Genomic DNA, 26,469 nt, shown 5'->3' with positions numbered 1-26,469 from the left:
CAGTTACTGCTCCATGCTAAGGAGTATATAATTTATAAATTCTGAATATTCATGGTTGGTATATATCCAGATTGAACTGAATGTGGGGGAAACAATTCTCCACTCACCTGTTTCTATATTATAAATTGAATGATTAGAATAAGACTCCTTGTAAAAATAACCCACTCATTTTTTTTAAGTTATTACGTGTCTGTTATAAAATACAACTTTAGTAATACTAGTTCATTTAAACATTGTCACAGTACCGTTTTTCTTCCCACAGGACTTGGATAATTGAGATCTGTTCTCTGCCTTTCAAATAGGTTGATACAAGTGAAAAGGTTTCAGGTTTCTCTCCACTTTTTTTAACTCATAAACCCAATAGCGTCTTTCAGATTTCACAGCTTTCATTAGGTGGAAATTCTTCCTAACAACCACATAAAACCTCTGATATTTTAACCTAAAAATCACATTTCAGTTAACAAAATTAACATTTATAGTCTTTACTATAAATGTAAAATCTGCGCCTTGTTGAAAATTTGTTACGGAAAAGTATAAAGAAGAAACAAAATCACCTAGAACTCCATCAGATAAACAATTCATCAGTTCATTTCCTTCTAGTCTTTTTATATGCACAAGTATATGTTTATTATAGCATATGTATAGTTAAATATTTACAAAATAAATGCATTATATATGTAAATATTAAAACAATGCTTATTAAACACTTGCTATGTACAAAATCTATATAACATGCACTTTGTGTACCTTTTCATATTTAAACATCCTAACAGCCATATTAGTGTCCTTATTTTCCAAAAGAAGACATTGAGCAGAGACATTAAATCATTTGCCCAATTTTCCCTGCTATTAAATGATCAAGTGGAGATTTAAAACCAGGCAATCTAAATCCAGAGATGGCACTCTTATTCAATAGATACCTGTATATATCATGTGTGTATGCATGTGTGTGTGTATCACATGCATGCAAAGCCCTTGACATTCAATAAAACGTGTCTTTGACTATTTGTAAGTAATCCTGAAGATTCATGACGTATCATTTTCTGTTTCTCCAGGAGCTGGTTTGTGAGAATATTTCACTTGGGTGAACCCAACAGGCTACTTCCTATTAACTTCTCAGTAGTGGCCTTGTTTTCTCTTTATTCACCATTGCACCACTTATTGTCTATATAAATATAGACATATTTGTAAATATTAGCTTCTTGAGATTTTAATACATGCCACGTGAACATTAACTGACCATATATTCATGTATACCTACTCACACATGTAATCATGAGTACATATATTCATGTTTTGACTATATTACACACATGCCTATATTCTTGTTATCAACTTATATATTTTAATCAAAATTTAACTTATACATGCTTAACAAGTAAAAAATGCAGAGTAATTTATTTTTTTAAGATTTTATTTATTTGAGGCAGAGAGTGTGTGAGAGAGAGCATGAGCTGAGGGAGAGGCAGGTGGAAAGAGAGAGGTAGATTCCTGCTGAGCAGGAAGCCCGACGTGGGACTCCATCCCAGGACCCTGGGATCATGACCTGAGCCAAATGTAGATGCTTAACTGGCTGAGCCATCTGGGTGCCCCTGCAGAGGAGTTTAGAATGAAAAGCAAGTCCCTCTCCCCTCAAATCTGTCTCTAGAAATCCACTTCTTGAGCCACCTACTTTTCACTCCTTCATTTAGGTCTCATTTTAGCTCTTCCAGTAGTTACCTCCATAAATTGAAATAATCTATATTATATTTGCTAGTATTTTTGTTATGTCAACTTCAGAAATAATATGTTGATGTACAGCTATAATATTTAATGATCTAGTTTATTTACTTCTCCAGATTTATTGCCATCCCTCCAAACATCACTAGTCTGTCCTCTATTTATTACTTTTCCAAGAGTGAAAATCTATTTTAATATGTTTCTTATACCATCAGTATAAAAAGTATCTTTTGACTCCTCCTTCTTTAAGTTGAGAAAATCAATAAATTCTAAAGAAGTTCATATAATCCTTGTAGTCTCTTTCTTTCAAGTATACCATTTCTAGAGCACTTTGCCTTTTCCTCTGATTTGGACTGATTGCTTTCCAGACCTACTGAAGAGATGTCAATATTGGACATTTTTTATTTCTCTTTGGATAGAAACTAATATCTTTCTTAATCTACTTATATATTTACTTTTTAAAAAAGCCTTATGAAGCCTAATAAAAAATATGAGAGGCGCACCTGGGTGGCGCATCGGTTGAGCGTATGCCTCCGGCTCAAGATGTGATCCTGGGGTCCTGGGATCGGGTCCTACATCAGGCTGCGTACAGGGAGCCTGCTTCTCCCTCTGTCTGTGTCTCTCATGAATAAATAAATAAAATCTTTAAAAAAATATATATGAGAGACAAATTTTCCAAGATTTTGCATTTTTAAGCATGTCTTTTGACTACCCTTACCTTTGATTTATATTTTGCTTGGTTTATTTTGCTAAGTTGGAAAGATTTTTCCTCATTACTCTTAAAATAATTGTTCTGCTGCCTTATAGTATTCATTATTTGTGATGAGAAAGTCTACTATAATTCTTTTTCCAACACCTCTAGAAGGTTTTAGGATTTTCCATTGTGTTCTGAGACTGCTCTAGAATGCCTCAAGGAGGGTCTTTTTTTATTCACTGTCTGGGTACATAATGAGTCCTTTAAATATGAAGTTTTTCATAAGCCCTGGCAAATTCTCTTAAATAATTTCATAATTCTCTCTCCTCTACTTTCTCATTTCTCATTTTCCAACCTTTAGTTGTTGGATATTGAACCTGTTCATTGTATTCTTTATGTATCCTGTCTTATCACTAGTATTTTTCATGTCACTGCTTTTTCCCCTTTTTTTCAACAAGCTTTCTTTTCTAAGTGTTTCTTTAGAGGAGAGAAGCAAAGAAAGGGAGAGAAAATGAGAATCCCCTCTACATGTATATTTGCAAGAGTATTTTCATTTTTACTGAGTATCTCTTGCATGGCATCCTGTTCTTAAATTGGGGTTATCTTCATCAATGTCTCTGACTCTGATGTACTCATCTCTTATGTAAATATTTTTATTTTCTTTTAGGTCATTTGTTAATGTTTATTTTGTTTTCAGTGTATTATGTTTAAGGATTTATTCTAATGCCTTGTGGTAGTTGTTTATCCATTCATATTTAATAACACGGCAATAGAAAAGTATAGTTGTTCTGTGTATACACACAAATCTTTATCTTAGGATGAAAAACATTAATGCCCAATTGCCCAACATACTGTACTGGCCTTGAGGACAGTGAAGTTGTCTGAACCCCATCTTGAGCTCCATGCAAGTGGGCATTTCTGGAAATGGCCTCTCCAGGAGTCTGTGGGGCGGCTTTGTTTCCTTTATTAACCTCTGTTCAGATGCTCATCAATAGCCTCTTCTAATTAGCAGCTTTAAAAAAATCTCTTTCTTATAATTTTATTTTTTTTTTCTTTCTTATAATTTTAATGAGATTTCTCTTAGGCGATAAATCTGAGCTTCAGAAGCCATTGTGGTCTAGAACTCTACTGTCATGTCATTTAACAATTAAATGCTGGGCTTTGATACTGCTATGCACAGGCTCTATGATCCAGCCTCATTTTTCTTATTTAGAAAACGAGGATCAGGCGACTGGGTGGTGCATTTGGTTAAAGGACCGACTCTTGGTTTCGGCTCAGATCTGATCTCAGTCATGAAATTAAGCTCCATGTCAGGCTTTCTGCTCAGTGTGGTGTCTGCTTCTCCCTTCCCTTTGCTCTTCTTCTCTCTGTCTGTCTGTCTCTCTCTCTCATAAATAAAAAATGAAAAAAAAAAAACAAAGAAAAAGAAAACAAGGATCATTATATTTACCCACAGTTTTGTCAGGAATAAATGTAATTAAATAGGCAAAGCACCTAGTACTGTAGCTGGAACATATTAGGAAGCAATAAGTATTTGCCCCCACTCCCAATTTGAAGTGCTGGTGATTCATAGATGAAAATATATTAACACTACTCACAGTGTTTGCAATCTAGCACAATAAGCCAATTCACAATGAGGATATAATTTGATAATTGCTTTATCTATATTGTGTGTATAGAACTAGAGGAAAATAGAAAGAAGCACCTAAGTATTCTTGGAATAACCATGGAAGTGTTTCCAGAAAAGATTCTCAATATATATAAAACTTAATTCTCAATATATTTAAAAAATAATAATTTTTTTAAAGATTTTATTTATTTATTCATGAGAGACAGAGAGAGGGAGAGAGGCAGAGACACAGGCAGAGGGAGAAGCAGGCTCCATTCAGGGAGCCCACGTGGGACTCGATCCCGTGTCTCTAGGATCACTCCCTGGGCTGAAGGCAGCACTAAACCGCTAAGCCACCCAGGCTGCCCATACAAAATAATTATTTCCTTTTCTAGATGCATTTTATTTTGTAGGGTTGAGTACTATTATTAGGTGGTTCTTTAAGCATCTTTATTAGCTAGGCTAAGTAATTTCCTAGTCTTTTGTTTTTTTACAAATAGGGTTCAGAAAATATTTTGTTTTCATAAAAAAGAAATGGCAGCATTATTATTATTAGGTATTATATAATTATCTATGTGTACCACATCCTTAGAGTCTGTCTAAATCATGATTAATAATGGCTCTTTCTGGCAGCTGTGGATTTAAATTCCCAGAGATAATCATTTACATAGAATAGATTAAACAGCTACAGCAACATATAAACAAACATGTTTACTTTTGCATCTAATTTGATGATTAAATTTAGCTTTAACCATAGAGTTACTGCATAAAAGTAAAAGTATACTTTTGGAAAAGCAGTCTGCTTCTTTTTTTCCACGTTATTCTCACTGAACCTTTTGGGCACTGATACTGAATGATACGTTATAAATTATTTTCCATCTTTTCCAAAAGCCAAGTTGAAGTACCCTACAAGAGACGTGTAATATCAAGATTTTTTTTTTAATGAGAGGAAGGCAATTGGAACAAAAAGAAAATAAAAGGAAGAAAATTAATATGAAGCCTATGATTATACACATTTTTAGAGACCTAAGACATTTACCCAAGTAGACCACCCATTTGATTCTGAACTTTCTAACACATTCAGGAAGGAATCCTTGTCATTTACATGCCTCCATCTGACTACAAAATTTCAAAAGAAACATCTATACTCAAGAGAGGCTCAAATCTTCATGGTCCTAAAACCAGACATTGATTTTATAAAAAGGATATTATATTTTAAAATGTGTTTCATAGGATTTAAGTATAGATCCATAAATTCATTTATCAAATGCATGTTATTTAGATTATGGCCATTTTCAAATACCTTTTTTTTTTTTTTTTATGATAGTCACACAGAGAGAGAGAGAGAGAGAGAAAGGCAGAGACATAGGCAGAGGGAGAAGCAGGCTCCATACACCGGGAGCCTGACGTGGGATTCGATCCCGGGTCTCCAGGATCGCGCCCTGGGCCAAAGGCAAGCGCCAAACCACTGCGCCACCCAGGGATCCCCAAATACCTTTTTTAAATCAACTTCCATGGAGATCCAATCTGTTAGCAAGTCTTCTTGATTTTACCAAATATATCTTAAATTTGACATCTTTTCTTCTTAGTCACCTATTCCACATTTAGTTTAATGTACCATTATCTTTAAACTGCACTGCCACAATAGACTACTAAAAGGTTTCTCTGCAATCCATCCTCTATCTTAGAATGGAAACATTTTTTAAATGCAAATTTGCTTATCACTCCTCTGCTTAAAATATTCCCATAGCTTCCTATTACCATTAAGATATAGGCTGAATATCTCAACGTGATTTTCATCACTGGCTCTTGGATATATCTGTATTGCTAACACTCTTGCTCTCTAAGCTGCATCACCACTGGCCTTTGGTAAGTTCTTCAAACACATAATTCCTCAAACCAGAGGCCTTGGATGCCTTCTTTCTTTCCCTGTTCGTTCTGGCTAACTCATTCTCATCCTTCATATCCCACCTAGCAGATCCCTTCCTCAGATTTTTCAAACTATACCACACTTCCTGTTATATGATATCATACCACTTCCTAGCACATACGTAATTTATAATTTTCACACTTATTTCGTGATGGCATAATTAATGTCTGAATGCCCTATAGAATGTAAGATCCAGGAGATCAGGAATACTGAGGGATTTTTCTAATTACTATATCCCCAAATCTAAAACAGTACCTGGAACATTATAAATTCTCTAAATATCAATTGAGTGAATGAATGAATGAATGACTTGATCTAATGATGAATTTTAGGATATCTATAAAAATCCTAAGTCATTCACAGGTATCCTAACACAGAGTTTGAGCCTATACATCCTGAAAAAGATCTCAAGGTCAAATATTCTTTGTTCTTAATTAAATTCAAATCCATGAGCTTTTTAATGACCAACAAAATATCCCTTTGCACAAGTTGAGATTAGTGATGACATATTTGAGTAAAGACCAGCCCCACTCCCACTACATGTGAGTTGTAATTTTCCCTAAAAAGCAGGTTTGTATTTCTATTGATTTTGAAAGTCCTTAATTCACTTTACTTTTTGCTGCTCCATAGACTTACCTATTTAACATTAATTCCACAAGGATCTGAGGGAAGCTAAGCCAAAGCTGGACACTGAATCTATTCCCATCTTCATTTCCAAATATGAGTATCCTAAGAGAAGGCAGTAGGTGATAGTTTGTACAAAGGAATAACTGTGATAACTATGCTAGAAGCCAGAGCAAAAGCAAATATAAAATTTCCTCAAGATTTTTTACCCACAGCTGTGCCAAGGCAAGGCAAGGCTGAAAGAGTTAGACAGTTAAGAAACACTGAGCCCATTTTTTTTTTTAATTCAAGGACTTCATTACTTCCATTAAAGTTCTCAAAAGGGCCAGATCCCATGTCCCTTGTGCAGGTTAATGCCACAGCAAAAGGGCTTTTGTTGATGAATACATCATGCATGGTAGGGCACCCTGTTGCTGACAGCCAATCTCATGCTGCAACTAAGCAGTTTTATAGCCTGTAACTCTCCCCTGAAGGGAGCTAGGTAGCAACCCTCCTACTGTATCACAATCTAGGAGGCAATGAGAAACTGAGGATACCCTCTCAGGGAAGGTAGAGAGGCAAGTGAGAAAGGTTCTTGTAGCAGCTCTTCATGTGTCTCTATGCTCTTATGTTATGGGTGGATCTTGGCTTTCTGCCAAGACTTTTAACCACTGTAGTTAAGCCTTGTATATGTGGCCTGTGTGTTGGCATGCCAGATTGTCAGGGTGCTATGTGTAGTCATTCCCCTACAAACTGGTAAGTGAAATCTCCTCCAAATCCATAGGCTCCTCACCATTTTACTGTGTTTTTAGACTAGGAAGTTGAGGTTCAAGGGAGATGGACATGACTTTCTGTTTTCCTTCTTTTATTTATGTTTGTCTCAATAAAAATCCTGCTACGTATGTGCTATTACTTTGGTTCCAGATTTAAATTTTATTTTCAACCATGGCTTTAAGTATTTTTTGAATTCTTAATCTTTCTCATTTTTTGTCTATGTGATAAAGAAAAAAAAAAACAGTGATATGATTAAGAGTTCACCTAAACAGCACAGAAAGTCCATGAATTTCACCTCAAAAATACCTACATCATTTCCTGCAGCTAATTGGAAATCCAGTACTTGGTAAATTCTATGTACATTTGAAGGTAACTGTAGATTTTACAGATAGGATCAAGATGTTTTAACTGATGACAAAAACTGGATTGTAGACTTGCTGAGATGTGTAGCAGTCTTCAATTTTATTGTAGAAGTGAGTATATCGCAGAGTGTAGGCACTGGGCACATGATCTATGCTGAAAAGATACTTGTGTTTTTTCAGTAAAATATTTCCTCTTTTATCTTTTACTAAATAGAAACCAAATTAGTGTCACTCTGAAATTCACCAGTCGCTTTCTTCGTCCCGCTGAAGCTTCACTACTATTAATTTCAAAACGTAGGCATGCAATAGGAGGCGCTACAATGACTTTTGCTCTTAAGGGTGAAGTCCTCAATTTTAAAGCCATTGTAAGTAAATTTTACCTATTTTGTATGTTTGCTTCCCTTCTCAGTGCCCCAAGCACAGCTGTTCTTCCAAGTTTTATCTCTATACAGCTTCTGTTCTTTGAAGTCATGTTTGTACAGACACATGTGCACATAATTACATTTGCACAATTCTTGCCTTCTGTGTCTCTGATATTCTTGCTTTGATATTCTTTCTGTGGAAATAATTCTTTTTTATTTATTTTTTTAAGAGTGTGGAAATAATTCTTCAGTTTTATAAGATAATTGAAAGGACTTGTGTTGAGTGTTCCTTTAAGGTCAGATTTTTAGGATTATATTTGTTCTTTCCATAATGGAATCATTTACTATATACAATGTAGCAACTTACATTCCCTTCTGCTGTGGAGACTTGTGATTTAAGGTAAAGCAGTCCCTGGGCTTCTGTCTGTTTTTGTTTGAATTAAGGGTTGGTGTTTTATGTGGCAGAGAAAATGTTTCTCTTCTCTGATAGGGACATTCATCAATTTATCTTGAGTGTCCTGTGGCTCAAATCCATTCGAAAGATAATGCTAAGACTGGCATTTATTGAGAGGCAATAATGTTCCAGACAGAATTCTGTTTATATCTCAAAGAATGAGAGAGAAAGATTTTTAAATCTCTATAAAATGGTCGTGATATTGCTATCATTGACTTCTTGTAGCTGTTTTGTCTAAATATTATTTTATACCATGGCTGTATAGTAAAGAAGTAAACTTGTTATGTTGCCAGATTTCCATATGGGTTATAAAGGATTTGGGGTGAATAGGAAATAAAGAGATTGACTCCAGTAATGGCCAGTTGTGTAAGGAGAGCATTAAGTTGCTCACATGGACAGGCTGGTTGACAAGGTACAGACGCTCAGAACAGGAAGCGGACATTTGATTATCACTGAGATGTGCGTCCTGATCTTCAGATTTCCTCCTAAATGATAAATTCTTAGACTTCCCAACCCTCCCACACAAATTCTCCGAAACGAAACATTGCCCTGCCATATGTATCTATGAGACTTGGATGATTTTAGCTTGTCATTTACATGGTTCTGGGGCAGAAAAGCTGACACCTGAAGCTCATGTGGTCTGTTAGTTTCTCCATCTGGCTACTCATGGTTTTAGTAAGCCAGGAAGGGGCCTGGATAATAATGGAGAAATAAAATAATAACATGATCAGTCTAAAAATGTAGAATTACTAGCATCTTATTTTCCATGAAAGTCCTTCAGGTAATTTGAAGTTTTAATTTTACATTTGTGCTTTTATTACAGTACAAATATGTCAGTGTAGCCACCACATCATAAACACAGGCATATCACACTCACAAAGAGATATTCATGCACTCACATGAGCTATGAGCGTGCACATACACACACCCTGCCTCTTCCTTATGTCAAGTATATTAGGTATATATATGATTGATTAATTTTCAAATGTGGAATCATGCTCAGTCATTAACAAAAGCAATTTCAAGGAAATCAATTTAGGAGACACTATTGTGACAAATAATTCAGTAATGTGGTAAGATCTATTTCTATTTGTTCCTGCACAGATTTTAGCAGTACAATATTTGTGGGATAAGGGGAATTACATAAACTAATATCAGTGTAATGTTTAAATGTACTATTTTTTAGATACTTTAAGTTTATATGTTACAATTCAGGTTATTCTTTATTATTTTCATATAGAATTAATTTTTTTTTTACTTTAGGAAATTATACATTGCAAATCTCCATGTTATAAATGGAAAGAAATCACTGTGAATGTTAAAAATCCCTTCCACACTGCTGGGGACTTCAGGTGTGTTAATATAACATTTTTGTATAATTTCTTTGCAATTAGTCATATCCAATCTTAAAGGGAATAAGTGACTTTTTTCAATGTGAGCCATTTTGAGAAATTTTATATGTTTGCACTATAGTAAATTTATGGACATCATCAGATAAAACAACAAATGATGATAAATCAATTTTTCTGGAAATACTATTTGATCTATTTAAAGCTAAGATTGGTCATATCAAATTTATGATTTTTGTCTAAGAGCTTTAAGTTTGTTGAGATGTACTAATCCTTTAATTTTTAAAAATGTTTAATTAATAGACATTTTTACTTCTAATTTTATTCCATCTGTTAATTTCTGAAAGCGAAATATTGATTCAAGCAGAACATGCATTTTAGCTTAAGGCATCATGATTAATTTAAACTGTGCATTAACCATGCATTCGTGCATCTTGAGATTTAACAAAAACAATAACAGCAACACAGATTTGAGATGAAAAGAATATAAAATGCTTAAGTACTATTTAAGGTCGCAATAGACAAATCTCTTTGTAAACTTACATACTGAAAGAGAAGTTGGTCAGTGATACCCATGTATTGCTTCAATTATGCACTGTTGCCATCAGCTTTAGAAATCAGATCCTCACAACAGTACTTGTGTTGAGACTAGAAGTTGTAAGTATGCTTATTATTTTAGTATTTGATAATTTCCAGTTTTTAAAATCATTGTATTCCTAGGCTGTTGGTAGTTTCTTATTAATCATCATTTATTGTTGACAAAACAGTTTGTTTTTGTTAAAACAGTTACTGGTGAATTTATGGTTCTTTTGTTTACGTGGGGAGAGTTTTATTTACTGTAATTTTATTAAAGTTTTAGAATGCAAAGAACAAAAAAAATGTCAGAATATGTAGCATTAATCCAGTATTAAAATATGCCCTTAAATGAACCAAATGACTGACTGCAGTTCTTCAGAGGAAATCAAGATCAAACATAGTTAGTCTTACATTCTAGTGGTAGTGCTGAAAGGAAATCTCAAAGTTCCAGGAATTGGTAGACTATTATAATTGTATGTTTTTCAAAAATTATATTATTTTATTGTTACTTTATGATTTATCTCAGATTAAATTAAAATTCAACGAGAGGTGGTGCATGATTTGTTTGGTAGAGCACAAGACTCTTTCTTCTTTGTATGAATGTGGCCCTCAAATTTAGTCAATGGGCATATAAACTCAAAATTTTAAAACCACTTACAAAATGTGTAAAATCAGCATTTTACAACAGGCATGTATTTTAAAATATAAAAATAATACACTAGAAAAGAAAGGAGATTTAATTGCCAATTAACTCTTATAGAGACATTTTTTAATGTTACAAACACCATAACAATAAGTGAACTAGCTTTTAATGTTACACTTTAAAAACTACCAGAATTTAATTATTAACAATCTAATATGAAACATACTTTATTTTTTTTTATTTTTTATTTATTTATTTATTTATGATAGTCACACACAGAGAGAGAGAGAGAGAGAGAGAGAGAGAGGCAGAGACACAGGCAGAGGGAGAAGCAGGCTCCATGCACTGAGAGCCCGACGTGGGATTCGATTCCGGGTCTCCAGGATCGCGCCCTAGGCCAAAGGCAGGCGCCAAACCGCTGCGCCACCCAGGGATCCCACATACTTTAAAATAAAACAAAAATGTCCATATATTTTCCCCAAAATTATATGCAGTGCAGTGACCAGATTTGATCACTTTTTAATCAAAATCTAACAGTACTTTCAACAAAAATGGCAACCCAAACTAGATTTAACAGACAGGATTCGCCCACATGCCTCTCTCTACCAGATTAGTGGTTCTCAAATTCCTCTTTTGCAGAATGCAACTATTTCTTGCTATATAATACTTTTTTATACACTATAATATTTGATTTCCTAATATTTTGTTGAAGATTTTACATTTATAATCATAGAGTTTAATGGTTTAATTCCCTTTTCTACTGATGACTATCAGTTTTTTGTGTCATTAATACTAGCTTCTAAGAGTGATTTGGGAAATGGTCCCTTTTATTATATTTTTTCTGAAAAGTTTGTAAAGGATTGGTATTAATTCTGTTAATCTTCAGTAGAATTCACAACTAAAGCCATCAGGACTGAGCTTTGCTTTATGGGTAATTTATTTCATTACCAGTTCTATCTCTTTATTTGTTATGGGCCTAATCAGATATTCTATTTCTTCTTAAATCAGTTTTGATAGTTTGTACCATTCTAGGAATTTGTGCATTTCCTCCAAATTATGTAATTTGTTGGCACATAAATTTTCATAATATTCTCTTACAATCCTTTTTTTCCCCCTGGAAAGTCAATAGTGATGGCCCTTCTTCCATCCCGAATTTTAATAATTTGATCTTTTTTCCTTCATTCTTGATCAGTCTAGGTAAACATTTGTCAATGATATCAATCTTTTCAAAGAACATTTTTTCTGGTTTCCTTGATATTCTCTATTGTTTATTGAGGTAGGATTGACCTACAAAAAAACCCGCACATTTAATGTATACAATTTGATGAGTTTGGACATATGCATGCAACCATAATACTATCACCACAATTAAGGTAATAAACATATCCATCACTTCCAAAAGTTTCCTCTGTTACTTTTTTTGCTGTGGTGGTGGTAAGAATGCTTAAGATGAGACTTATCCTCTTAACAGATGTTTAAGTGCTCCGTACTGTGTTGTTAATTAACTCCGTTGTATATCACATCCCTAGGAATTATTCATCTTGCAAAACTGAAACTTTATATATAACAACTCTCCATTTCATCCTAGTATGAATTCCTAGCAACCATCATTCTATCCTCTGCTTTTTGAATTTGGCTATTTTAGATACCTTATATAAATGGAATCATACAGTATTTGTCCTTCTGAGACTGGTTTATTTTACTTAGCATAATGTCCCCATGTTTCAAACATGTTGTCACATATTGTAGGATTTCCTTCTTTTTTAAGGCTGAATAGTCTTCTACTGTAATATATATACACACCATGTTTTCTTTACTCATTTGTCTATCGATGGACATTTGGGTTTTTTAGATTGTTTTCATATCTTGGCTATTGTGAATAATGCTACAATAAGCATGAGAGTAAAGATACCTTTTTGAGATCTTGATTTCAGCTCCATTGGATAAATACCCAGAAGTGGAAGTGCTGAACTACATGGTACTTCTACTTTTAATTTTTTGAGGAATTTCCATACTTTCCCATAGTGGCTGTACCATTTTGTATTCCCACCAATAGCATGCCAGTGTTTCCTTTCTCTAGATATTCACCAATATTGTAATATCTTTTTTGTTTGTATGTTTTGGTGTTTCTTTGTTTATAATAGCCTTTCCAATAGGGATGAGATGATATCTCACTGTGGTTTTGAAATGCATTTCCTGGATGAGTATGGATGTTCAAAATGTTTTCATATACATGTTGGCCATCTGTATGTCCTCTTTAGAAAAATGTCTATTGATATCCTCTGCCCAATTTTTAATTAGCTTGTTTGTTTTTTGGTTAGTTTTTTGCTTCTGAGCTCTATGAGTTCTTAATAGATTTTGGAAAATAATCCTTTATCAGGTATATGATTTGCAAATATTTTTCTCACATTTCATAGGTTGCCTTTTCATTTTTACATTAGTCTTGTATAACTCTATTGCATTTACCCCGCTTTTCATGGTATTTTTGTCAGACATATTGCATCAAAGGTGTCACAATAATCAGTAATGTTACTAACATTCTGAGGTATTTCTTTATTTAATTTTGTGTAATTTTTATGTCTTAAGAAAGCTGAGAGAAGAAAAGACATTGTATTAGTTTGCTAGGGCTCCCATAACAAAATACCACGGACTGGTTGGCTTAAGCAACAGAAACTTATTTTCTCACACTTCTGGAGGATATAAGTCCAAGGTCAAGGTATTGGCAGATTGGGTTTCTTTGAGGCCTCTCTGTCTTGCAGATAGATGGCCACCTTCTTGCTGTGCCCTCACATGGTCTCTTCTCTGTATGTGCACATCCCTGGAGTCTCTGTGTGTCCACATTTTCTCTTGTAAGAACACCAGTTGGAATGAATTAGGGCCCACTCTAATGGCCCCATTATAACTTAGTCCCCTTTTTAAAGGCCCTGTTTCCAAATAACTGTCACATTGTGAGAGTACTACAAGTTACGGCTTTAACATGAAATTTGAGGAAGGAAACAATTTAGCCCATAAAAGAAAGTATACACATTTATAATTTTCATTACATTAGCCTTCTTATTTATCATTTCTGGTTTATTTGTTTCTATGGATTCACGTTACCTTCTGGAATAACTTCTATGGCTAAATCCAGCTTCACTCTCACCCACCTCATTTTTAAAGTTTTTCTTTTATTTTCTCTCTGCTCCTTCCAGTAATTGTATTACACCATGTGTTGGTACACCATTATGTGTATGAGATTGTTTATTTTTCTTTATTCTATTTTCTGTCCTTCAGATTGCATAATCTCTTCCAATCTTCAATTTGTTAGCTCTTTTTTTTCTGCCAGTTCAGATCTATGATTGAACCCCTCTAGTGATTTTTTAAAATACTTGTTTTTGTAGTTTCCAACTCCAGAAATTTTTTGTTCTTTTTTAAATTTCAGTCTCTTTTTTGATATTCTCTACTTGATGTTACATTGTATCATACCTCCCTTTGCTTCTTTAGTCATACTTTCCTTACTTTTTGAAGACATTTATAATGGCAATTTTGAATCAGTTTTCTGTTAAATCTTTTTTTTTTTTTTTTTTTTTTTTTTTAAGATTTCATTTGGGCAGCCTGGGTGGCAAAGTGGTTTAGCGCCACCTTCAGCCCAGGGTGTGACCCTGGCGTCCCAGAATCGAGTCCCACATCGGGCTCCCTGCATGGAGCCTGCTTCTCCCTCTGCCTGTGTCTCTGCCTCTCTCTCCGTCTCTCATGAATAAATAAATGATTTTTTTTTAAAGATTTTATTTATTCATTCATGAGAGACAGAGAGAGAGAAGCAGAGGCACAGGCAGAGGGAGAAACAGGGTTCATGCAGGGAGCCCGATGTGGGACTAGATCCCAGGACCCTGGGATCATCCCCTGAGCGGAAGGCAGACGCTCAACCACTGACACACCCAGACGTCCCAGTGTTCTGTTAAATCTGATAACTGGTCATTTTAACATGCAGTTTCTGTTGCCCATTTCTTTTCGTGTTTCATCATTTTTAAGGTTGAAAACTATGCATTTTAGAATATATGTATATTGTAGCAGCTGAGTACTGGTCCCATCTCCCACAGGATCATTAATGGTATTGGTTAACTTTTTTAAAAGGTTTTATTTATTTATTAGAGAGAGGGAGAGAGAAACATAACAAGAGCAAGCATGAGCAGTGGGTGGGGAGAGGGAGAAGCAGACTCCCCTCTCCAAACTAGTTTATTACCAAACTAGCAGGCCTACAGTTTAGTCTGTATCTCCAGTGAATCTACCAATCTACTCCCAATTGCCTTTCACCACAACCTGCACTGTTTTTCATTGATCCTTTGGCCTGGTCCTCTTCATACTTTGTTGAAAATGAAACCGATTCCTTTGGGGAGAGATTAAGAGCTGTTTTAATTTTTTGTTATTTTTTTTTAAGATTTTATTTATTTATTCATGAGCCAGAGAGAGAGAGAGAGGCCGAGACACAGGCAGAGGGAGAAGCAGGCTCCACGCAGGGAGCCCAACGTGGGACTCGACTCCGGGTCTCCAGGATCAGGCCCTACGCTGAAGGCGGTGCTAAACCGCTGAGCCCCTGGGGCTGCCCTAAGAGCTGTTTTAAACCCAGCTTCTCCCTCCAGGCAAAATCTCGGAACCCTGGCTCTGTAGCTGGAGGTGGGGATAGTGTTGCGCTTACTTTTCTCAGAGTACCACCCGTTCATTAGGATCTGAGTATGAGGTGAGAGAGGGGACGATAGCTTTAGGTATTCTTGGCTTGCTTCTGCCATGAACAACCATTTTAAAGCTAAGTCAAGGACAATTTCCCACCCATGTAGAGCCTCCATCCTGCGAGTGGTTGCTGGGCAGAAGTGGGATTCCCCCCTACTACTCTCAGCTTCACTTGCCCAAAACTTAGCTTCAGCAGCATGTACTGGGGGCAGGATGAGAAATGTTGATGTCCTACGCCTCCCAGAAAAGTAGCTCTCCAACTGGGAGCTGGGGAAGTTGTGACCCTGTATTCTTAGCTGTGCCAGTGAGGACTAGGGTTTCTGTCTTACTGAGTAGGGAAGGAAGGTGGAGTGAGGGGTCTTGGTGCAGATGCCACACATTACAGCCTTTCTTACTGAATTTAGTTAATATTACTGAATAGATTTTTCTTCATTTCCTCTATACCCTTAGGATAATCTCCAGACAATTAAAATAGTTGATTCTTACATCTTTTCCTCATTTTCCTGGGGAGCGGGTGGATGGAGCTCTCATGTTGTCATGCTGGAACAATGCTTGCTTTAAATTCTATTTTGCCCATTACTACTATAGACACTCCAGGTCTCTGTTATATCATTTGCATGGTATGTCTTTATTGACCTTTTGCTCCTAATCTGTTTGTCTTTGAACTAATGTTTATATTTTTTTCTAATCTGTTTGTATCCCTTTTGTCAACCTCTGCCTTTTGATTGGAGTGTTCCATCCATTTAAAGTTCATTTAATCTCTGATACATAATTTAAGATTGCCATTTGAGTACCTGTTTTCTATCTTATGTCTTTGTTCCTCTATTTCTCCATTACTTCTTGGTTTTGTATTGTGTATTTATTTTTAGTGTAAATTTTTGGTTCTTTTTTGTCTTCTACTGTATTTTTCTTATTTTCTTAGTTACCCTGAAGATTATAATCGTCCTAATTTAGCATAATGTAGCTCAAATTAATACCAACTTAATTTCAATAAAATTCAGAAACTTGGCTGCAATGTATCAGCTTTACATAGCTACTTGTTAGTGCTATTACTGTTACACCTATTGCATCTTTATACGTTATAAGCCCCTAGAACAGTTTTATATTTATTGTCTTGCATTCTTTTCATTTAAATCAGAAAGCAGAATTTAAAAGTTTGCACAGAAAATACTAATGATGTATTATATGTTGGATAATTGAATTTAAATTAAAAAAAAAGAAGTTACACTTATAATTTTTGTTTTGATTTATATATATAGCTATATAGTTACCTATGTTGGTGCTTTTTATTTCATGTGATTTTGAGTTAATTTCTAATGTCCTCTTATTTCAGCCTGAAGGACTCCCATTAGTATTTCTTGTAGGGCAGGTCTGCTAGCAATGAATTTTTTTTCAGTTTTTGCTTATTTGTTAGTATTTCCTTCATTTTTGAAGGACAGTTTTGCTGTAAACAGTATTCTTTATTGACAGTCTTCTTTCAGCACACTGACTGTATCATCCCATTGCCTTCTGTAGTCTAAAGTTTCAGATGGAAATTCAACTGTTAATTTTACAAAGGAATGATTTAAGTGTTAAGTCAATTTTGTCTTGTTTCTGCTTACCACGTCTTGGCTTACTAATATACTTTGACTATTATTTTCTAGTTTGGGATTGCCTTGGGTTTGTCCTGAATCAAATTTTTTAGACTTCTTAGGTGTGTAAATTAATGTTTCTCATAAAATTTGGGAATTTTTCGGGACACCTGGGTGGCTCAGTGGTTGAGCGTCTGCCTTCAGCCCAGGGCGTGATCTTGGAGTCCTGGGATCCAGTCCCACATCGGGCTCCCTGCGTGGAGCCAGCTCTCTCTGCCTGTGTCTCTGCCTCTCTCTCTGTGTGTCTCTCATGAATAAATAAATAAAATCTTTTTAAAAAATTGGGAGTTTTGGGGATCCCTGGGTGGCGCAGCGGTTTGGCGCCTGCCTTTGGCCCAGGGCGGGATCCTGGAGACCCGGGATCGAATCCCACATCAGGCTCCCAGTGCATGGAGCCTGCTTCTCCCTCTGCCTGTGTCTCTGCCTCTCTCTCTCTCTCTCTCTCTGTGACTATCATAAATAAATTAAAAAAAAAAATTAAAAAAAAATTGGGAGTTTTTCATCACTTATTTCTTTGCATTTTCTTCTGCTTTTCTTTCCTGTCTCTTCAGGATTCTGATAAGGCTTGTGTTTGTATGCTTAATGGTGTCTCTCAGTTTTCTGAAGCTGTGTTAATTTTTTGTCATTATTTTCTCTTTCTGTTCTTTAGAAATAATCATTTTATCTGGCCTATTTTCAGGTACACTGGTTCTTTCTTTTGCCACTGCAAACCTCCTGTTGAGTCCCTTTAGTGATCTTTTATTTCAGGTATCATACTTTTAAAGTCCAAAATTTATAATTGGTTCTTTTGAATAATTTCTCTCTTTATTAGTATTCTTTATTTGGTGGAACATCAATGTCATTCATAAACAAGGTTGAAGACCTTTTACATAGTTTGGGGATCCAGCAAGCTCCTTCAACCCCTCCCATAATCATCTTGTTCCCCAGATCTTCCTTTGATGTTTTGGCAAGCTCTTATTTGATGCAACTGCTATAGGAAACTCAGGTGCATTTGCTACTGATTGTTTTCAGCAAACATCCTGGATATTGCTGTTTTCCTTTGAGCCAGGTCAGTAAAGACAACACCTTGCAAACTGAATTTTTCTAGGGAGCTGTGAGACAGAGAAAAAGTAACAATGTTCAGGGATGGGACTTTTTTTGAAGAGCTGCAATCTCAGTCTGTGCCCTCATGTGGCTATAAGCCTGCCCGTTTTTACAACTACCTTAGTTGCAAGACTGCTGATTTTCAAGGTTACTACAGAGCAGTGGAAAGATGGGAGTTACAACACTAAAGCTACAAGGCCACAAACTCTGCTGTACTTATCAAGGTGTGGTGGTTCTCCTTGAATAAATATGACTCAAATTGCTGCAAGCTTTTCATTAATTAACCAGAGTTCTGAAAAAAGTTAATTTTTACAATCTTTTCCAGTGTTTTTATTGCTTTTATAGGGGAGGGAATGTGTGGTGCTTCTAACTCTGCCATTTCTTGCCTTTCTTTTTCTGGTAGCCAGAAAAAAACTATTGAAAAATAGTTTTTGTTTTAGATTAGACTGTTCCCAAAGTATCATCCTTGAATCAGCAAACTCAATATCACCTGGGAGCTTATTACACAAACAGAATCTTAGGCCCACCTCAATCCATTTGAGTCAGACTTTGCATTTAACATCTCCTAAGGATTTGTTTGTACATTAATGTTAGAGCAATGCTGGTCTAAGTTAAGATTGTTCAAAGTTTAATCCATATATAAGCTGTTTAAAAAGCATCTGGAGAGCTTGTTTTAAATGGAGGCTCCTGGAAGCCATACCAGACTTAACTAAGTCAGAATTCATACAAATAGAGCTTGGGAATATGCATTTGGACCAAGCACTGCTGATGTTTATAATAAACACTGAAGTGTGAAAACCACCAATTTAGAAACTACAGTAATCAAATAGGATTTTTCTCCATTTTAATGGCAGTTTGTATTTCATTTTTACAGTTAATATTTCTATTTTAAGGAGGACATCTTCAATGTAATTATGCAGGGACTTTTCAAATGCTATTTTATCTCAAAATGGTATATGCACAGTATGCAAAAAACCTAATATTTACTTTATTGGTTTACTCTTTTTATTTGTGTATAAAATTGTATTATCCTTGTGACTGTTTTTTAGCCAGAACAAATTATGACCTAAATAAATTGCCCTGATGATTCACCTTGGATTTATAGAAATATAAAGAAACATTGTAAATTTTTTCTGCCTCATAATTTTATGAGATTTGAATGAGAGTTCAACACCTTAATTTAAATTAAAATTATTCTCTCAAGAGGAACTCTTCCTAGATTTGCTTAACTATAACTTTAAAATGATAAAAGCAAATCTGGTAGTCTGATACATGTCTTACATAGTTCATAGTTTACATTTTCCTATAGTAAATTTTGTCTGTTTAAAAATTTTTAGTGTTTGATATTAATATAATTCCTTACAATCTTTATATATGAAACTATCAGAACTACCAACTTAAAAGGAAAGAAAGTGACATTAACATTGTTGGTGAGCAAGAATTCCTGTCCCCTTTAAGGGTCCTAGTTAGACTAAGAATCACATTGACATGAGACAGATTAATAGGAGAAAATCAAATTTAATAATGTAAGTATGGGGAATCCATGCAGACAAAAAAATTCCAAAGACAGGCAAAATGAGATATATATGTCATCCTGAACTAAAGAGAAGGAAGTAGGGGTCTGAGATTTTAGAGGAAAGGAATGCACCTCACAAGGAGAGAAGAAAAGCAGATGTTTGGTAATTAGACATTTGCCCTGCCATACAGATGGATAAAATTTATTATTCACTTGGATAAAATTTATTTCTGCTAATAACCCTTATTCTGGGAAAAACTCCCAATTTTGATTCTTCTTTATAATTAAGGGAGAAGCAAAAAGCTTTTTTGAGCCCACAGGGTCTTGATTGCCTTCGGCTTCAAATAATCTGCATGCCAAAGTGGTACATTTGGGGAGCAGAGGCTGCCTTGAACCCCTTCAACATTGAAACATTAAGATGTATGAATGTGCTACATTTTAGTTTTGTATGCAGTTGTATGTGTGTTTGTGTTTCAATACTAAAACATTTGATTAATTTTATTATTGATCTATTTTTATTGTAAAGCTTGTATTATGAGATTAATAACTGTTACATAATAAAGATTTATTTTAACGAATTGTTGAGAAGGAAGAAATTTTCTCTGCTCTTCAAGATCCTTTTAGCTAAACTAAGAATCCAATTGACATGAGACAGATTGACAGGAGAAAATGAAATTTAGTTTCTTACATAAGGGGAATTCACACACACATGAAACTCCAAATACAGTGAGACAATATGAGACTTATATGAGCTAAACAGAGAGAGAGAGGTGTGAGGATACAAAGGGGAGGAAGACCATTAGCAAGAAAGTGAGAGGAGATGTCTGGAAAACAGGGGTTGTCCTATTATGCAGATACATTTCTTAGCTAAAGAAGAATCTCTGTTAATAGCTCTTTTCCTGCTACAGGAAGGATATCTTTTTTCCAATGAAAATTTAGTAAGTCGAGAGGAAGTTGAAGAGCTTGACCCGAACCTGCTAGTTTTTTATTTCTTTTAACTCAAAATAATCTTCACACTGAAGTGCCCCATCTTGGTGTAGCCTGCATTTAGTTCTTACAGAATTAAGTTTTAATAAATCTGTTCTTAATATCATACAGATTCTCTTCAACTCTGCAGATAGAATTAGGCATTCCTGACATCTTTGACCCACATCCAGAGGATCATTTCCAAACTAACCTCCACTATAATGTGGGCAACCTAAGGCAGAGACGATAACAGATTCATCCTTGTATTTCCAGCAGCTAGTCCACATCTAACATATAATGGATTCCCCATAACTGTTTCTTGAATGAATGAGCATTATCTTGTAAGTAGGACAGCATTGCTATGTAATTCCTGTAGATGGCATAATTACTAATGGACTGATTAAGTAGGTATCCACATCTCATGTCCAGTCCTGAAGGAAACATTTCTCTCTTTTTTTTTTTGGAAATAAGATTAGAAGTTATGAAATGTTTACAGCTCTGACAATACACTGAGACCAGTATATGATTCCATTTTGTTTCTGGAATATAATTTTGGCAGTCATTTATATTCTAAATTTCCTTGCTATTAAAATTTAGCATTGCCTTTCCATATAATAGAATATTATTCTTTACATATTTCAATTCCAGATCTCCCCCCTCACCCCGCCTTTTAAAGTACTTTCTACACCCAACATGTGCCCTGAACTCACAACCCTGAGATTTAGAGTTGCATGCTCTACCAACTGAACCAGCCAGGCACCCTGACCTTTCCTTTTTTGAAAACATATATGCTTTGAGATGCAGAATGAGGGCATGTGGATTTTTTAACTGTAATTTATTCTGATTCTAATTATATTTTATGAATGATGGAAAAAAATCTAAAAGTATGTTTTGTGGTCATTTTAATTTTGTTATAGTAGAATTCAAAATAATCCTTTTTTCCATTTGTTTTAGTGTAAGGTTGGTGGAATCCTCGACATTTCTCTCTTTACCATCTCAATTAACAGAATCTGGAAAAGTCACTCACCACATGAACGATAGGTAAATGTGAACATATTTTATGCTCATAATTGTCTAAGGAAAACTTCTAAGAAATTAGCATTCAACTAAACTTTTTATTAATTGTATAGTATTCATTTATTTGAAATATTTAATTTATAATATATATAAAACTTATATTATTCCCACTTATTCTATTCTCTTATATTTTACTAGGCTATGTGCATGAAAATTGAATAAATATGCACTTGATTAAATACGGTGGATTCTTATTATTTGTGATAGTCATATTCCATAAAATTATGGCACTCAGCAAGTGAATACTGAACCATTATTCCTAGAAGAAATATATTTAATCACATAGGTTATAATTGTAAATCCCCAAAACAATCCATCCTGGTAGATTTTTTTCTTCTTCACATAGAGAAAATAAAGTTCAGTAGTATTAAATGACTTGCATGAGGCTAACCCACTAAAAGGTGCTGGCAAATTGTTTCAAACCATGTCTATTTGGCGCCAGAGGTGGAGGTCCTTGAGCGTTTGTACTTCTGTACTGCCTCCTACTATCTCCCTCCTCTAGTCTTCTACATATGAGAACTGAAACAGTAAGGCCCAGTGTCACTTTGTTTGACCTTCACTGGGAACTTGTGTGACCACTGACTAGAACTTTTTGCCACATTGCACATGTCCAAAAATAACAGAGGGAACTCTGTGAGTATGGATTTGGGGGATACAAATCAATTTTAGTGAGGAGACAAATTTGCAAATAACCAGAATTTGTGGATAATGAGGATCAACTGTATTTAAATTTATTCCACCTACGTTATGAGGTCTGTATTTGGTTTAGAAAGAAACTTTGACTTCGGAGGAAAGAAGCAGAATTTTTAAAAGTTAGATTGTTTTATATTTCTTATCTATTTTAAATTTATAGTATAACTATTTAATGTGAAATACAATAAAAACAACACTGCCAAGCCAAGGTTAAAGAAAGTCAGGCAGAAAGAAAATAATGCAAGTATGTATTAGTGAAATGCATGCATATGTTGACCATTACTATAACATAATTGCAGGATAGCTACTACGTTGTTAGTATATTTTATACCTTTGTCTCGGTGTAATGTTTAACAATGATAGTATCATCCTTTTAGATGCAAAAATGTATCAGGAGTCAAGGATTTGGCAAATGATTTGTGCAGATCTTGCTAAGATTTAAACGAATATAGCTTATTTTCCAAAAGCAAATTGAATTTAAGGCAATAGTATTATGAGATTATAAGGATTATATTTATTATGTTTAATTTCTTCATTGGTTGTTCTGTGAAAAAAATTGTTAAAGGGGAAACCATTTTTGTCTCACAGCATTTGTTTTATTGAATGCTAATTACATGCTTAACTAAGGCATTCAAAATCTTCCTTTTACATTCTGCTTTAATGAACAATAAAATATGAATTAATACCTTCAGCGATAAAGCATCAGTACAGATACCATAAGAATAGAATATTGTAGGTATTTTATGTTAATTTCTTTGTAGTATGAAGTGCTGGTGTTTCTAAAAACTCTTCAGTAAATACTTCTCCTAAGTTTTTATCTCTTTAGTCCCTTGTTTCTTTTTTTTTTAAATTTTTTTTAATTTTTATTTATTTATGATAGTCACACAGAGAGAGAGAGAGAGAGAGGCAGAGACATAGGCAGAGGGAGAAGCAGGCTCCATGCACCGGGAGCCCGATGTGGGATTCGATCCTGGGTCTCCAGGATCGTGCCCTGGGCCAAAGGCAGGCGCTAAACCGCTGCGCCACCCAGGGATCCCCAAGTCCCTTGTTTCTTGATTAAGCAGCTGTGTGGCATGGTAGATTTTACCTGAATGGCCTTGAAATAATTTCTCCACATTAATTACAAATAATTTATAGTATCACATATTAAACTGGAATCAAATCTCAAAGGAATGCTATCAGTATCTGTGAGCTTAAGTAACTCAAAGTTGGATCAGTTTAATGAACAGCAAAATTGAATCAGCTTTCTCTTATTTTTTTATTTTATTTTATTTTTAGCTTTCTCTTATTTTAAAATATGTATTTATATATTTTAGAGCGAGAGAACATATGTGAATGGAGGGGGAGAGGCAGAGGGAGAGGGAGAGAGAGAATCCCAAGCAGACTCACCTGCTGAGCATGTAGCCTGACATGGGGCTCCATCTCACAACCCTGAGACCATGACCTGAGCCAAAATCAAGAGTCGGATGTTTAACCTACTGAGCCACTCAGGTGCTCCAAGTCTTTCTTAATTTGGAATGCAGTATAGGAATTCTGTATCCCAATTTATTTATTTATTTATTTATTTATTTATTTATTTATTTATTTATTTTTATTATTCATGAGAGACAGAGACACAGGCAGAGGGAGAAGCAGGCTCCATGCGGGAAGCCTGATGTGGGACTCAACCCCGGGACTCCAGGATCATGCCCCAGGCCAAAGGCAGAGGCTTAACCACTGCATCACTCAGGCGTCCCTGTATCCCAAATTTTAACATGTTTTTTTTTTTCATACAATATTCTGGAATGATTTTGATTAGATCCAAAGTTTCATAATTACTGAAACTATAGATAAAGCTATATTTTCTATGTTATAGTTCTCAAATCTAAAATATGATGGAATAAACAATTATTAAGACATTTATAATTTAATTTTGGCTAGAAAGGACACTTTGCAAGTACTCATCCAAAATAATTACCAACTCAGCATGAAGTACAGCTTAAGAAATGTGCCTATCATGGTCTCAAACATTATGGATCATTCCTTCTCATATAGTCTCTTTCATATCTATAATACTTTGCTTTCTTAGTTCCTTGCTCAAGGCTTCCTGTGATAAAATTAACATAAAGATATAGTGATATTGAGTACTGGTCAGGGAGGACACAATCCAACATAGATTAATCAGGCTTCTTAGATTAAGTCTCAGGGCCGTTTGTTTAAAGGATTGAGGATTTACTCCTACGCACCTCTGTGAAGACTGTCTATCAGATCAAAGGTAAGAGGGGGATTTAAAAAGTCAAAGGCTACAGTTTTTCAAGGAAAAGGGAAGGTACCTGGGTTATCGTGTCAGTACTGGTCTGGGCTGAATGCTGAGCCCCAAATTTATATGTTGGATTTAAACAGAATAGTCTTAAATTGACCCCAAAGGCTGTTTTTCTGACAGTTCTTAAGAGATTTATTAGAAACACTTATTATGGCTTCTTCTTTTGGAGTCCTGACTGCTTGCTATACAACACCTCCAGGCTCCTTCATATAGCAGGCAAATCTTTATTCACTTTCTCAAGGATCAGCTGAAGTATCCAGAACTCCAACAATCAAATCCACTTTACAGGCAGCAGAAAGGATGAAGCACAATAGAAGTGTGCCCTTTCTTTCTTTGTTAGAGCAACTTCCCAGAAATAGCACACAGCACTTCTACTTGTAGCCACTTGGCCAAATCTAGCTGGAAGGAAGACTGAGAAACCACCCTTCTCTGCATACACATCAAAGCAAAATGAGGGTTTTGTCAGTGAGGAGGAAGGGCCTATGGTTATTGGGATAGGCAATCAACAGGTTCCACCATGAGGGGACACCAAAGAGAGTTCTATTCCAAATAGCACAAAGTTTTCTAGTGTTTCATCAGTCTGGCTTCATTGGCATAATGAGGCCTTTTGATCTTTAAATGTCTTAATAAAATAATACTTAGTAATGTTACACATCGTTTTTCTTAAAGCTCTCCTTAATGTTTGTCTTGAATAGATTTCCAGTTAGAAATAAAATTTAAGAACATGCATTTTGAATTATGACCAGAATGGAAGTCTGGTGTAGTACCTCTATGATTAATAACATTTGCAGGTAATATATGCCATACAATAAGCATTACATTGTCTCAATAACACCCACTCTGATCTCTAGGTCTAATCAACAAGGTAACAATATAAGAGATCAAGAAAAGGTTAAAAAAATACTCCATAAACTATCAGTAATCTTTTTTAGAGCTCTTAACAAAAATCCCTGTTTTATTCTTTTTAGGCATGTGATAATATTGCATTCCCCCAGTTGATGTGTGAATATATAACTTAATTGGCCAATAGCATATGAGAAAAAGTACTGAATGTTTTCTCCAAAGGATAGCTTTAAGATCCAGTGGAAAATTTTTCTTGTTCCCTTTTCCTGATACAATGACTAAAGAAGCATATATAGAAATGGAGTTCCCTTCACCAGAGATCTTTGAGTACATACCCTTCACCTAAGATGGACATGTAATGTGCGCACGAAGTAAACTATTGTGCTAATCCACTGAGATATGGGGTGTCACAGCAGCACAATCTAGCAGATGCTGATACTCTTCCTCAGATCACTTCACTCAATATCTCCCCAAATAATAAATATTCTCAAATGAGCAGTAAAGTGCTGAAATTATCTTCCAGGTGGCATAAAAAAGGTAAAGTCTCCTATTAAAAAGTTGTAAAATACCTCTATC

At 35.0% G+C, this 26,469-nt stretch overlaps 1 protein-coding gene across 5 annotated transcripts in view; it reads left to right on the top strand.

Annotated features, from left to right (window-relative positions):
* Positions 1 to 26,469, top strand: part of CFAP47 (cilia and flagella associated protein 47) — a 513,403-nt gene that overhangs the window by 235,517 nt on the left and 251,417 nt on the right. For all 5 annotated transcript variants that reach the window (XR_013374394.1, XR_013374395.1, XM_077887395.1 and 2 more), the window contains 3 exons: positions 7,906 to 8,056; positions 9,771 to 9,859; positions 21,933 to 22,019. Coding sequence is in view for 3 of the 5 variants with exons in the window: in XM_077887395.1 (XP_077743521.1) it covers positions 7,906 to 8,056; positions 9,771 to 9,859; positions 21,933 to 22,019 (327 nt within the window). In the remaining 2 variants the exon portion in view is untranslated. The remainder of the gene's footprint in view (positions 1 to 7,905; positions 8,057 to 9,770; positions 9,860 to 21,932; positions 22,020 to 26,469) is intronic.

The sequence above is a fragment of the Canis aureus genome, chromosome X (assembly GCF_053574225.1).
Source record: "Canis aureus isolate CA01 chromosome X, VMU_Caureus_v.1.0, whole genome shotgun sequence".
In the NCBI taxonomy this organism is placed as follows: Eukaryota; Metazoa; Chordata; class Mammalia; order Carnivora; family Canidae; genus Canis; species Canis aureus.
This window is presented reverse-complemented; position numbering and strand designations above follow the sequence as displayed.